This window comes from Hippichthys cyanospilos, chromosome 1 (genome assembly GCF_059441005.1).
Source record: "Hippichthys cyanospilos isolate Australia breed blue-spotted pipefish chromosome 1, RoL_Hcya_1.0, whole genome shotgun sequence".
NCBI lineage: Eukaryota > Metazoa > Chordata > Actinopteri > Syngnathiformes > Syngnathidae > Hippichthys > Hippichthys cyanospilos.
In genome coordinates this window covers 15,853,443-15,866,877 of record NC_142369.1, presented here as the reverse complement: position 1 = coordinate 15,866,877, position 13,435 = coordinate 15,853,443, and the positions used below count along the sequence as shown (strand labels likewise).

At 41.6% G+C, this 13,435-nt stretch overlaps 1 protein-coding gene across 2 annotated transcripts in view; it reads right to left on the bottom strand.

Annotated features, from left to right (window-relative positions):
- adgrv1 (adhesion G protein-coupled receptor V1) overlaps positions 1 to 12,504 on the bottom strand; it is a 76,152-nt gene extending 63,648 nt beyond the window's left edge. Inside the window, exons 1-21 of one of the 2 annotated variants that reach the window (XM_088424697.1) lie at positions 12,446 to 12,504; positions 11,048 to 11,174; positions 10,776 to 10,961; positions 10,484 to 10,664; positions 10,203 to 10,366; positions 9,986 to 10,109; positions 9,625 to 9,885; positions 8,740 to 8,866; positions 8,370 to 8,593; positions 7,546 to 8,280; positions 5,445 to 5,818; positions 4,342 to 4,521; positions 3,371 to 3,551; positions 3,083 to 3,276; positions 2,873 to 3,002; positions 2,447 to 2,527; positions 2,130 to 2,269; positions 1,175 to 1,540; positions 844 to 1,087; positions 348 to 563; positions 54 to 269 (exon numbers count right to left, since the gene is read on the bottom strand). In XM_088424697.1, coding sequence (XP_088280823.1) covers positions 54 to 269; positions 348 to 563; positions 844 to 1,087; positions 1,175 to 1,540; positions 2,130 to 2,269; positions 2,447 to 2,527; positions 2,873 to 3,002; positions 3,083 to 3,276; positions 3,371 to 3,551; positions 4,342 to 4,521; positions 5,445 to 5,818; positions 7,546 to 8,280; positions 8,370 to 8,593; positions 8,740 to 8,866; positions 9,625 to 9,885; positions 9,986 to 10,109; positions 10,203 to 10,366; positions 10,484 to 10,664; positions 10,776 to 10,961; positions 11,048 to 11,174; positions 12,446 to 12,498 — 4,504 coding nt within the window. In that variant the 5' untranslated portion in view covers positions 12,499 to 12,504. The remainder of the gene's footprint in view (positions 1 to 53; positions 270 to 347; positions 564 to 843; positions 1,088 to 1,174; positions 1,541 to 2,129; positions 2,270 to 2,446; positions 2,528 to 2,872; positions 3,003 to 3,082; positions 3,277 to 3,370; positions 3,552 to 4,341; positions 4,522 to 5,444; positions 5,819 to 7,545; positions 8,281 to 8,369; positions 8,594 to 8,739; positions 8,867 to 9,624; positions 9,886 to 9,985; positions 10,110 to 10,202; positions 10,367 to 10,483; positions 10,665 to 10,775; positions 10,962 to 11,047; positions 11,175 to 12,445) is intronic. The other variant, XM_088424698.1, reaches the window with a different exon arrangement.
- Positions 12,505 to 13,435: the final 931 nt, after the last annotated feature.

The following is a 13,435-nucleotide window of genomic DNA, read 5'->3' as shown; positions in this document are numbered from 1 at the left end:
AAAATCTTCTGCAGCCATACAAACAAGTAGTGTCAGACTGGACAAAAACTAACCAAAGGCACCAAAAGGGTCATCAGAAGGCAATATGGTAATAATGGCACGTGTGAGTTCTCCCAGCAGAGCTCCTCCCGTAGTCTGATTGATCAACTCAACAATAACAGTCTCCTCCAACTCTGGGACCACATCATTAATTACATAAATGGGCACAGACTTGCTGGATTCCCCTTCAAGGAGGACGACATCAGTGGAGGCAACACTGTAGTCTTCGCCTGCAGGAAACACGTTTATCCGGATGAGGGGTGTAGACAGCAGATGGTAACGTCTCATATTTCCACCCAGAAACTTACTGACTCTGGCGGTCAATGGCACAGCTCTGAACTTGACCGATACATCTGCAAATATCCCCCCGACACGTGTGACGTTAATAATGGGGCCAACGTAGTCTTCTGCCACGCTGACAGCAGAAGCTGACAGCTGAAGGACACCAAAAGCATCATCACTGGCCTCCACGATCACCTGGGCTACAGTTTCCATCCTTGGGCCAAGTGAAGGGGAGTGTGAAACTGCAAAGAAACATTAAGTGAAAGTTAAGTCATTAGATTGTTAGTTTAATACTAATGCTAACAAATAACGGGGAATGTCGTAGGCACTGACAAACATCTTTAAGATATTTGACCACAAATAGTGTAGCAACACATATGGACAGACAATACAACAGTCATATATTATCTATCCTCTGTGAGAAATGACTACTGCTGAGGAGTAGCAGCCTCTCTCACTTTTATTAATTGCATTTATATGTGTATGTGCCGGGGGGGGCTTCCGAGCGATACTGTCACTTACTAGGCCTCTCCTGCCCTCCTTTGACGAGTTGAACGTTGATCAACTGTACGAACACTGATTCGTCTCTCTCTGGGTCCTCATCATCCAACACTCTGACGGTGATATTTGCTTCGCTCTGATCGGCCAAGAAAACTACTGAATCCAAGAGTGGAACAAAGTCGCGCCCTTCAGTGGCTCGACCCACTCCAGGTGTTCTGTATGGTGCTGGATCTGCTCCCTTTAGTGTTCTGAATGTGACTTGCACCTGGAAAGTGTAAATGGTGAATAAAAAAGAAGGAGGAAGTGAAAAAAAACAAAAGTTGTTGTAGAAGAGTCACACAACAATACACACCTGTCCCATCAAGCCTTTCTGTCGTAGTATGCTGAGGGTAACAGCTGTGTCACCTTCAGGCACGCGGATGGGCCTTGTGGTGTTGGTGAACACAAAAACACCATAAGGGTTGTCACTGGCAAGAACAGTTAGAATGGCAGAAGTCCTGATACCCAGACGTCCATGAGACACATTAACCAAAGACACTGTAAAATTCCTGTCCAGCTCAGGGACTTCATCCTGGGCCACAGTTATGATGATGCGCTCTGATGTCTGCCCAACGTGAAAGAAGATGTTACCAGAGTGGTTCAAGAGTTGCCCTTCTGAGCTGGGATCGACCTCCCAGTACACAGTCACATTGGAAAGATCACCAAAGGACCGATCCACCTGGGAGAGGGAAGAAAGTCAATGCAAAAGAGGTTCAACTGTTTATGACACATTTAAGGCCATTTGTTTTATGCTGATATTATTTGTAACTCGGCCCAAACTGTAAGCAAGCATAATTAAAGAGTAATTAAACATCTCAAACAACCTTTCCAGTAGACTACATACAAAAGCCCAGTTATTTTATCCAAATTTGTTATTATGACCATAAAACCCCAATCTGTTTCGAATAAAATTCAATAGATTGATTTCACATCAATAAATTGTTACAGTGACTAAAGACTGTTTCATCTTTTCAGTTAGAAACTAACAAGGAAAAGTTTGATTCCAATTTAGGCTAAGGTGCCAAAGATATCTCTACTTAAAAATGTTCATAAATTTCAGCTAGTGCTAAATGGTAATATATACAGCTGTGCTCAAAGGTTTACATACTCCTACACTATATAAACGGATGAGCACAACGATGGCTGTGCCAGAAAAAAAAAAAAATCTAAGAATGCTAGAAAAAATTTCAACAATTTCAGATCAAAGGTCTCACATTATTCGCCCGTTCTGGGTAAATTATAATTCACAAAAGGTTAAATCGACAAACCTTTAGCACCACGGAGCTTTGCCCATCCTCAGGTTCTGTCCCATTAACAAACAGGAAGTCGGGGCTGAAGTCAAAGACTCCGTGAGCATCATCAGACGCTGCGATGGTAACCGTGATGCGCGAGGCAGCTCCCAAGCTGGCTACACACACAAACACACACCCAAATCTCTCATGATGAAAATATATAAATGTTTTGTTTAAATTTAATAGCCAGGCTCTGGAATCCGTTAAGTCAAGAGGCTTCTAAACATTTAAACAAATTGAACTTATATAATTACATTTTGATACAGGTATTCTACAGAATGGTGGAAACTTACCATGGTGGAGAAAGGATGAAGGCAGCAAATCAGAGTCACTCTCCCCACTACCACTTTCCTCAACATGCAGAAAATGACCCACTGATAGATCACAAACCAGGAACACACATGGGGAGGAAGAGTTGGGTGGGGGGTTCACACCAAGGTATCAGATCAGGAGATTCAATATCAAAAACACATTGGAAGGAAAACTGATGGGGAGATCATTCGAAAGACACAGAATGCACAAGACCAGGAGGGTTTCTGACACTTATTTCAAAGCCAAGGATTTCTGAAACCCTGCACTACAGCTCTGGATTTTGTACAATTTGAAGGAACCGCTGCTAAACATGACAGGTAATTACAGAAACCCTACAGGGAACAGCTCAAACAAACAAAAAAAAACAAACACCTGCTGAACAAGAAAATACAGTTTTGTTTACTCACCTCCTCCATCAGTATTGTAAAGCTCCACTCTAAAGTCCTTGCCCAGTTCTGGAACAGGATTGTCAATAATGGTGACCTGGATAAACTTTAACCTTTCCCCTGGTAGAAAATCCAGCACACCTTCCGAGTCCTGATAATACAATATTTAAACTTGCTCAGATATATGGAATAAAATCCACCTGTTCAATTAAAGTCATACAGTAGGGAAACCTCATAGTCTTCGGGGCTAGATGCTGTGAAGGGAGTGGTCCTGTATCCCACCAGTACCCTTCCCAAAAGGCCTTGAGCCCTGGCCACGGGCAGATTGACCTGTCCGTCTTCCTCTTTCACAGTGATATGTGCAGGTTCTAAGGCAGGTGGGATCAATCCTTCACTCGGTGGACGGTCTTGGAACTGCAGCAAGCCTTCAAGCAAAAAATAGAGAGACTTGTATTACGCTTCACCACTGGGAATTCACCACTGAGAATTAACCCGTGTTTCAGGTGTGTAAGTGAATACCATAAGGGTGGTCACTCGCCATGACAGTGACAGTGTTAACAGAATTACTGGGGTCAATGCTTGCACCGCTGGTGGGAGTGGAGCCGGGCTTCCCGTCGCCGGACCGCGCTGACACCAATGTCACTTGAAAGGTTTCTGCCAGCTCAGGGAGGGTATCATCCAGCACGAAAAGGTTCAGTACCTAAATGAAATGTGCACAAAAATTCTAGATTAAAATACTGAAAGTCGAATAGCATTTAAATACAGGACTGCACAAATCAGTATTTGGCAGAATGAGATTACAAATTTACCGTGCACTTATTGGATTGGCCACTAGATGAAGCTGGTTGTCAAGAAACACAAACTTATATACACAGTACACGCTGCAAATACAATGAACAAAAGAAAACGGAATTCTGCATTGACAAAAAAATTGTAACACTACTGGGAGCTCCTCCCACCTCACACATTGAGAGCTACGATGCTGCCATTTAATTTGCATGTGAAATTTTGTTGTGAGACCCCAAGACAGAGCTCTCACAATTGCACACTATTTGCTATGTTATCATTTGGCACCAAAATCCAAAGTGATTCCAAATAAATAAATAAATAAAATTGATCCATACATTTTCCACAGATGATTATCTTCATTAAGTCAATTAATCATGTCACTTGTCAGCAAAGTAAAATGTTTTTAAAGTTTAATGTGTTGTAAATTCACTTGAGAATACTCAGAAAAAGATTTTCTTTGTCGACGAACTAATTAAATAAGCAGAATACTGTGAAATGCTTATTAAAGATGCAAAGAAGTGCTTTACTGCTGTTAAATTAAACAAAATAACAATGTCAAAAGTTGGCATTATTATCTTTGATCTGGACTCATCCCATGCAAATCAGCATGCTGGCATCAGTTACAGGGCACTTATTTTCACCCACATGAGCAATCACCACTTTAAAAAGGCTTTTGAAACTGGTGAGTCATTGTCACACACCTCTGAGCGCTGCCCACGCACAAAAAGTACAGCTCCAGTAGCATTGAGAAAATCAGCATGTGCGGGCGTCTCCCTGTCCGCGCTATCCATTTGGCTAACAGAATAGTTGACGTAAACGTTGTCCAGAGATCCTCGCATTCGCTCAATCACACATGAAATTGTAGATCCCTCCTCCGTGGTCTTCAAGAAGAAACAGAAGGAATGGAAACACGAGGTGACTTTAAACGTTAGCTTACATCCCAAACCTTTCAATGTGTAATTCCAGCACATTCATGTGATTGAGAAAGATGGTTGTGTTTCTAATGGAATGCCATCCTTCAGCCCTGCCACCTGTTGCGCTGATGAACTTGAGCAACAATACGCAGTCTCCAATTCCTGTGTCGGGAATCCTGATCTACTTCTACAGGAATGCCCTGGACCGATACACCATCGGTGGCCACACCATCTGTCGCTCCACCTGAGACTCAATGCGGTCAATCGGACCAAAAAGGGAGAGCGTGGGCTTATTGCAGCCAGGCGTGAGGACTAATGAAATATGCACAAGTGGGGTTTCGTTACATGTGTCTTTGGTTTCTTTGTACAAAGTAAGGACAGTTATAGTTTTATGGGGTTAATCTATTAACATGATGTTTATACAGCGGACTGTCCAACATTGACCACTGACGCTGACTTTCAAATGAATCTAATTTCAAGAAACATTTTCCACTCTTATTTTTAAATTTCATGTTGGCATTCCTCTCAAACAAATATAAGAAAAAACTAAAATTAGGTCAAAGTAAAAAATTCAACACTTTGAGTATGTATCATGGATATAAAAAAAGTGGCATTTGCCCCAAAATTTCTATGGATAGTTTATTCAGGAGCCTTATCCATTCAGCTACAGTGCAGCATCAAATTTAACCAGACTTTTTTCTATTCTGCTTCTATTTATGCTTCCGTAGTTACCCTTCTTCTCCAACAACGAGAATTCTGCTAAAATGTTATGGGGCCACAAACTTTGAAATAAAGGCTCAATTCGGTGTTCAAGATTACTTTTGTAAATGCTGAACTTTCAAGACATAATTGCAGCATTTGCAGGCAGTGGTTAAATTCATTTCACTTACATCAGGAATGCAGCCACCGGTAAACCCAAAAAGCCCATTGGCATTGTCGCTCTTCATGACGCGTATCACAGCCGTGGGCCTGGGCAGGGGCAGGCGGGCACCGCCACGTACAGCCACCAGCTGAAGGTAGAACACCTCCTCCCCTTCCTCTTCGTCATCATCCTTCACTTCAACTACAAATGACTTCTGGCTCTCGTGCGGTTGATACCGTAGGTAACCTGAGATGATGCGCAAGTCCAATTTTGCTGGCTGGCTGTGAAGCTCGTGCATGTGGCTGCGGTTCAGCCGACTACGGTACAAGCGAATATCTTGAAGGAAGCCTGTGTACCGCTGTTGACCCCATGGATCTGATCCAATGAATATAGACGCAGGACCTGGAGTAGACCAAGAGAGAAAAATCAGCAATACAGTTATTTTACATCAAAAGCTGTATAAAGGAGCAGGAGTTGATATTACGATTTTACATTGGTATGCGATATTATGTGACCTTTTCTTGACCTTCTTCAATTTTTTGGTCTACTCCCATTCAAAGCAACATAATATAGCAAAAATGCAGGAAATCTACAACAGTGGGCAGTTACAAAGCTGTGATGCCAACCGAAATAACTGCAGGTTGAGGAACTATTGGAAGACAATGGCATCTGACACAATTGATTATTATATACATGTTCATTATGTTTGAAGTTAACTAAAGAGCCATTTTGGGTATTTCCCCCCAGAGCCATAATTCAAGGGCGGGTTACTCACTATTGTCCCTGGTAATTAGAGAGAAAGCATGAAAGAAGATTCTGAGCGATTCCATTGAGCAGTAACAATGTCCAACTAGGCGCACTCAAGTGTTAAAGAGACTCAATAGTTATGAACAAAGAGGGCAGGACTGACTGAGAGGTGGGTGGTGTGTGTGTTTGTACATTATGTGTGGGCGTGCATTTTTAAGTAAGGACAGGCTTCATGTACATCGACATGAGGCAACACAACAACATCCGCACAATTCAAAGACTGTGCAACAATTACAACACATGTGCGGCCTCTATGACACTGACCGTGGTGCTGAAACTGCAATCTTAAGAGACACAGTGTAAAAGATTGTGACTTTGGATGGTATTATCCATCCATACAGCCCATTTCCATGGCATTTATCTTCATTAGCATCACGAGTAAGCTGGAATTTATCCAAACTGATGCGAGAGACGGGGCACTCCCTCGACGGGTCCCCAGCCAATTGCATGGTTTTATGAGCCAAATAGCTGGATTTGGAATACTAAAACAAGCTTTTATGACATTTAATGAAAAATTGTGTTAATGAAAAAAAGGACTTGAAATTAAAGGTGCAAATATTTGTACTAGGAAACATTTGGCTTTTTTTCAACTTGAGTCAGCATGCCATTACTTTTAAAGTCTTTAGACCAGTTTTTCTCAAAGTGGGGTCTGTGGGCCCACGGGAGTCCGTGGCCTGACTGCAGGAGGTTTGTGAAATAATTGGGCTTATTAATAAAAAAGTAAATAAATAAATATCATACTTATATATATTATGAAAGTATCCATGACTCTTCAATAACATAGTCAATTCAACCAATTTAATACATTTTAAAAGAGGTAAAAATTTAGAAACTTGTGGCAAAATGTGGCATTTTATTTTGTAATGCTGTTTTTGACTTGGCAGCAACCTGTTTGGGGGAAATTGACCCGGTTTGCTATAAGGGGATGTGTAATTTGCAATTTTTTTTTTTCTAAACTTCAATATAGCTGAAAAGTAACAAATATACTTGTTGTCAAATTGAATCTGTTGATGAATAAAAACAGTACCCGATACTTATGTTTAGCTTGAATGTCTTTTTTTGTTCTTTTCTTTTTCCTGCAAACATTTGCAATGCAATTTGCTTTCTAAGAGGGATCCCTGACCGGGGGCCCAGTTTGAGAACCCCTGCTTTAGACAACATGAGAATTGTTTTTTTTTTTTTTTTTGGACAAATCCAATCAACAAGAAAGACAGTATTTATTCTCATTAAAACATAATGTATGAATGAAGTTTTAACTGAAGTTACAGATGAAAGAACATTGCTAAAGGTAAGTCAATGATTGTTAATGTAGAATAATTTACCATCAGCGATGCCTTCTCCTTTGATGCTCTTCAGGCCTCCAGGGATGGGGTTTCCATCAAGAAAAAATTCAACAATTCCATCATCCACCGTAACAATCACATGTAGCCAAGTATTATCTTCTACAAATTTGGCAGCAGCGGCCTGGGCTACTTGTGTATTATTTGATCCTGTGACAGTGTAGAACAACTTTACTGTGACGTGAGAATCATTGGTGTGAACTTTCACACCATAATACAAGGTGCCATTTGTGATTCCTTTGGCAACTATAAAGCCATCAGTAGCCTCTTTGGGGACCAGCCACGCTGAGAATGTAAAATTGCCCGGGAGCGGAGGTGACTCTTCAGGTGAGATAGTCCCATAAGCTCCGCGACGTCCAGAGAAAAACCACGTGTCTGTTCCAGAGTGGTGTCTCCGGGCACGAGGCCTGAGCTCTACCGCATCTGGGAAGGAAGCTAGGAGTAGCAGGTCATCCATCAGAGGAAGACCCTCTGGAAAGCGTTCAGATAGAATCTCCCAGGCGACCCGCACGTCGCCAAATGTACCCTGCTGTCGGAGAATGGTAAAGGAAGTGACATCTGCCATATCCTCCTCAGACACTACATCCTCTGTTACTTCTTGGTCCAAATTGCTGGCCGCGATAGCAAACACGCCATACGGGTCATCATTAAAGGGAATGATAAGCGAGGCACTCAGAGAAGTTTCAGCAAGTCGGCCACCATCCCCTGGGTATCCGCCTGTAAATATTAAAGCATACATTAGGCATAACTGGGTTCGGCAATATTCTACACCATTTTAAGCAGTCATCATCCTTTTTTTAACTCACCAGATATATTAACCAGCCTGAGAACAAACAACTCATTGAACTCTGGAAGCCCATCTGAGATGGCCGTCAGGACGATCGCTTTGGAATCTTCTCTTGAGGTGAAAGTGATGGATCCAGAGGTGTTGCTGAACTCTTGACTTTCCAACAATGGGGTGAGGGAGTCATTGGCAAAAAGATGCCAGAAGACTGTGACAGTACCAAAATGGCCCCGTGCTCTCTTGACACTGAGGAGACACATTGCAATAGACAGCAAGATGATGACAATTTATAATGGCTCCTTCCTTGAGCGGCACCAATGAAAGTAAGAAAATATGTGATGTAAAAACTATCAGCGCGAAATATCTGAAATTATTTTAAGACAGAGTCTTACTAGAAGTTATTGCTTTTCCCCTCCTCAACAGTCTTTTCTGTTGGGTCCAGTGAGAAAATCCCGTTTGCATCATCATTGGCCTCAATGACAACTGTAGCTGTGTCTGCTCCATACACCACAGCGTCACCTGCAAAAGTGTGGTTAAAGAAAAAAAAAAAAAAGAAAGAAAGAAAAAGAAATTGTCATTATATCCAGCTTGAAGACTATTTCTAATATTTGCCTAATGATATTAACACCAAATATGAACTGCATGTGACTGATATTCATCAGAAGCAGTCAGTGAGTAATTTTTGCAGTCACGTACTTCAGGTTGCCAGACTACGCTAATCACTAGCACAAGCATGCTGAAATTTGCTCATAATTAAGCGACTAACTAAAGTTAAGCTCCCTACAGGAATTTGATTAAACTCTAACATGAGGGATATTGATTTCCACATCATTAGCAAGACACCTTACACCACAACTGCCCATTACGCCGTCTATGAGTAAACAGAGAGAGGCCAACTGAGTCACTGGTCTTTGTTTCTTCGACTATTTCGAGTCTGGTAATTAAGGTCCTGTTGGGGCCCTGCCAGTCTTTCATTTCCCTTGCCTGACACACAATACTGAGATTAAGAGAACACTCACTCAGCTCTGTCTGCCTCGTCCAAGGCACTCATATGAAGCTGCCAATAACAGAGTTAACTATATAACATATAAATGTGAGTGGGGAATAAATTGACCAGTTTTCCATTTAAGGTTATGAGTTTGTATTATTTTTTGGGGAGAAATAGGTAAACATTCAATTTGACACACTCACCCATGAACTATCACTAGATATTGATAGGCAGTACTATACAGTAATTAGAGGCTTCCGTTTGTCATGTCTTCTTTTTAAATACTCACCGGTGGCATTGTGCAAGACAATGTAGAAGAGCTCATCGGTCTCTGGTATATTGTCGTCTTGTATGGCCACAGAGATGTTCTTCATCCATTCCCCTATGCCGTACACCAACAATGTGTCATTACTGAGCAGGGTGAGATCGGCAGGTGACGCGTCAGCATATTCCACACGGTACGCCACTGTGCTGACGCCGTCCACTCGACCGGCCCGCAGAACACTGAAGTTGGCCACACCGCCTTCCCCAAGTCGCACAATGACAGGTTCTTCAGAATATATAGACAAATTTATGGAAGAGGAATGTGTAGATACATTATATGATTTAATGGTAGTAAAACAACAAGTTCTTAATGGTAAACGTCTAACCAGAAAAATAAATAGGGTCGTCATTTTTGGCGATCTGAAAAGTGGCTGTAACCCTATTTCCCAGTCTTGCACCCCCGCTCACGTTCACCAGAGTGATTGTGAAATTCTCCAACTCTTCGGGTATCTAGGGACAAAAAAAAACATAACACAAAGCCATGCAGTTAAGTTCATTTCTAGCAGCCATGAATACAATTTGGAGCTTATTTCTTCACTATACTTCATCGGGTAAAGATAGAAGAGTGAGGTTTTTCAAGAAGTCTCCGTCCTTGAACGTGATAATTCCTTGGATGGGGCTAACATCTTCAGATGCAGCTGGCTCCAAAGCCCATGAAACGGAGACTTCTCTGAAGAGGCCCCTGGTCCGCTCCACAGAGTAAGTCGCTGTGTGTTTGGAAATATAGAGATGATTTGCTTCAACATTCAACAGCAAATGTTTCTCCACAACACCCATGTGTGCTCCTTTCTGCCGATCTAGGTCACATAAATGAACAAAACTACCTTGGTATGTTTCATGGCCTTTGCTCTCACTGACGGCCAGTGTTCTCCCCGAGCGTCCAAATTCAATGACTCCAAAGGGGTCGTCATTCCTGCGCACTGTGACGTTGACCTCATTATGGCTTCCGAGGCGACTGGGGGGAGTGCCGTGGCTCTTGAGTACCACGGAGAAAGTCTCATCCAGCTGAGCAAAAACAGAAAACGTTTAATCCATTTTCGATGCAGAGTTCCTCATATTGGAAGTCGTTTGAGAGCAATTTGACATTTTGGACCTACAAGTTATGAATAATCTTACTTCGGGCACACCGTCAGACTTGGCCACCAGAGCCACCACCACCTCCCTCTCGCCTGGTTTAAACTCCAAAATGGCTGTGGCGCCGTAGAATTCGGTGTGGCCTGCAGGCATGACATCATATCGCACCAGCTGTTTCAGCAGATGTCCCTTGGTTCTGACCACTTGGAGCTCTACCGTCTCACCCTCCTGGAATGAGATATTACCACAGCTGTGAAGGAACTAAGAAAGTACTGAGTTTCTGAATACAGTATTTATGATTTTCGGGTGCTTACGTTGATTAACCATGGACCTCTGGAGGATGGCGAAAATTCAAAGACTCCCCCGGGGTCATCGTTTTCCATTATGATAATGTCTCTGGTGGTGAAGCCAGCTTTCAGGATTTGATTTTCAACATTACTCCTGGGACACAAATAAGAATCGATTTTTACCAATTCAGACAATGGTATCTAACTTCAGTGTTAAATGGTGCAGCAAGAAACATAAAACAGTTTAGTCACGTATGGTTTTTGAAATTCATAATTCTTAATTCATTCAGTCCCAGAGATATATTTTTACCTTTTCAAAGACATTTAATATTCCAGGCACTTTTAATTAAGCATTAAATTAAACCATTATTTTTGGTGAATAAACACTAAAGTAATCGATTATGGTTGTAATTAAATACTAAAGTAATCAATTTCTTCAGGTACTAAATAAAACAATTGATCTAATTACTTAAAGTGACTGAATTCAAAGGCTGTTAAGTAATTACTCAATGATTACTTTAGTACAGTACTTAAGTAAATGGTTACTTTAGTACTTAATTCATTTATACCACCCACTTTGGGACCATCCTTTACTGCCTCATACAAGAACAAATGAACCTAGGATTGAATGTCTGGACTCTTAGAAAATGTACAAAAATGAATGCCTAAATGAGTTAAAAGTAGATTGAAAGCCTATTACTGGTTTGCAGATGACACAACTACTATTTTAAACCCCCAAATTCTTTTGTGACAAAAATCAAGTCCTACACTTTGCTCCTCAGCAAGGCGATATGTGCGTTTGTGTGTATGTGAGAAAACGGGAGTGAAGTAGGCATCACATGAAGGCTAAATTAGAGACAAAACAAGACAGCAAGAAGCATTCCAAGTAACCAATCACAGCCAAGTCACTGCATGCGTACAAAAGCAGGCATCTTCAAAAGGGCAAACAATCAAGCTTGTTTAAATTGGAATGAATCGCATGAAGTGGATTCTCTGTTCAGCTCTCAAACACGAATTTCTTTTGGATTCCCTATTTTCACACCACCAGAAAATCCCTAATGATCCTCATCCCCATGTCAACCAAAGACTCGAGAAATCCTGAAGTAGCCCCTTCTCCGGAAAACAAAGTCCTGATTCACGCTTGACAAAAGGCCCAGGTTCACTCCACTCTCCACTTACCCAAAGTACACGATAAAGCGTGCTGTCTCCACCCTGCAGAGATGAGGTGGGAGAGAAGAGTGCTGTGGTTCTCATCAGAACAGCCACAAACACAGCACGATACCCCCAAATCCCCCCTTCGGCTTCATATTCATCTAACTTCACTGGCGTTAATATGTCATATTCAGAGACTGACACAATACATGAAATGTATCAAGTTGGCTGATTTTATCATTCATTCTTTGTTTGCATACAGTGTTCCCATACCTGTCAAGGGTAAGCAACAAAGACTCATTGACTTCAGGTATGTTGTCAGCCATGATTGTAAGGTTGATGAAGGCATTACTCTGGCCAGACAGGAAGAAAACGGAGCCGTTGAGAGGTTCCAAATCATACGAGTTTACATCCTCACGGTTGACGCCGGTTGGTTTGAGACTCCAGAATACGACAGCCTGACCGTCTGTGCCGTCACGCTGCAGTGGGAGGCTCACCTGCAATGCAAAAAACGGGCCCTGTAAGATCTTTGTTCAAACATGACTTTATTCAAAAAGGGCAGAATACAAAATATACAGCCATTATTTGTTTGTCTTTCTGTTTCATGAATCTTACCCAGCTAGAATTGCTGTCCTCTGGTTCATAAACCACAACTGTGCGGTTACTTGTAAAACCAATTTCACCGTTAGCAATATCAGGGGTGACAGACAGGGTGAGATTGACAGGTCCCTCAAACCTTGGGCTTTTTGAAGGAATCGAGGGACTGATGTCAACAAGGTCCAGTGCATTCAACTTGTGAAAGAGAAGAGAACATGCAACATGCATTGATTTGTAATGAGTGTATTACGTTTTTAAGTTAAACCCACCACATTGTTGTGGTAATAAAATAGTCTGGATAACAGACACAAATGAAAACTATTCATTAATTTTTCATAGCACTTTTCATTTAGCGCCTAACTGTGCTAAATCGATAGAAAGATGGCTAAGGTCGGCAGAAGCAGGACAAACAGGATACATGTTTTAATAACATCTGCTTGTTTATGACTAGCTAAAGTCATTTTCAATTTTTAGAATGGTAAAAGACATGAATTTAAAATGAGATTGGATGGTTAAGATGTTCCCATGGCAACATATCAGATGTGAATACCATTGTAAAACCACTCACACATTCATGAGATACTCAAAACTTCAAATGGGGCAGGCATAAAGGGGACGAGAGCATTCTTTGCGAGTCACCTGTATAAAGAAATGAGCTCCATTTTG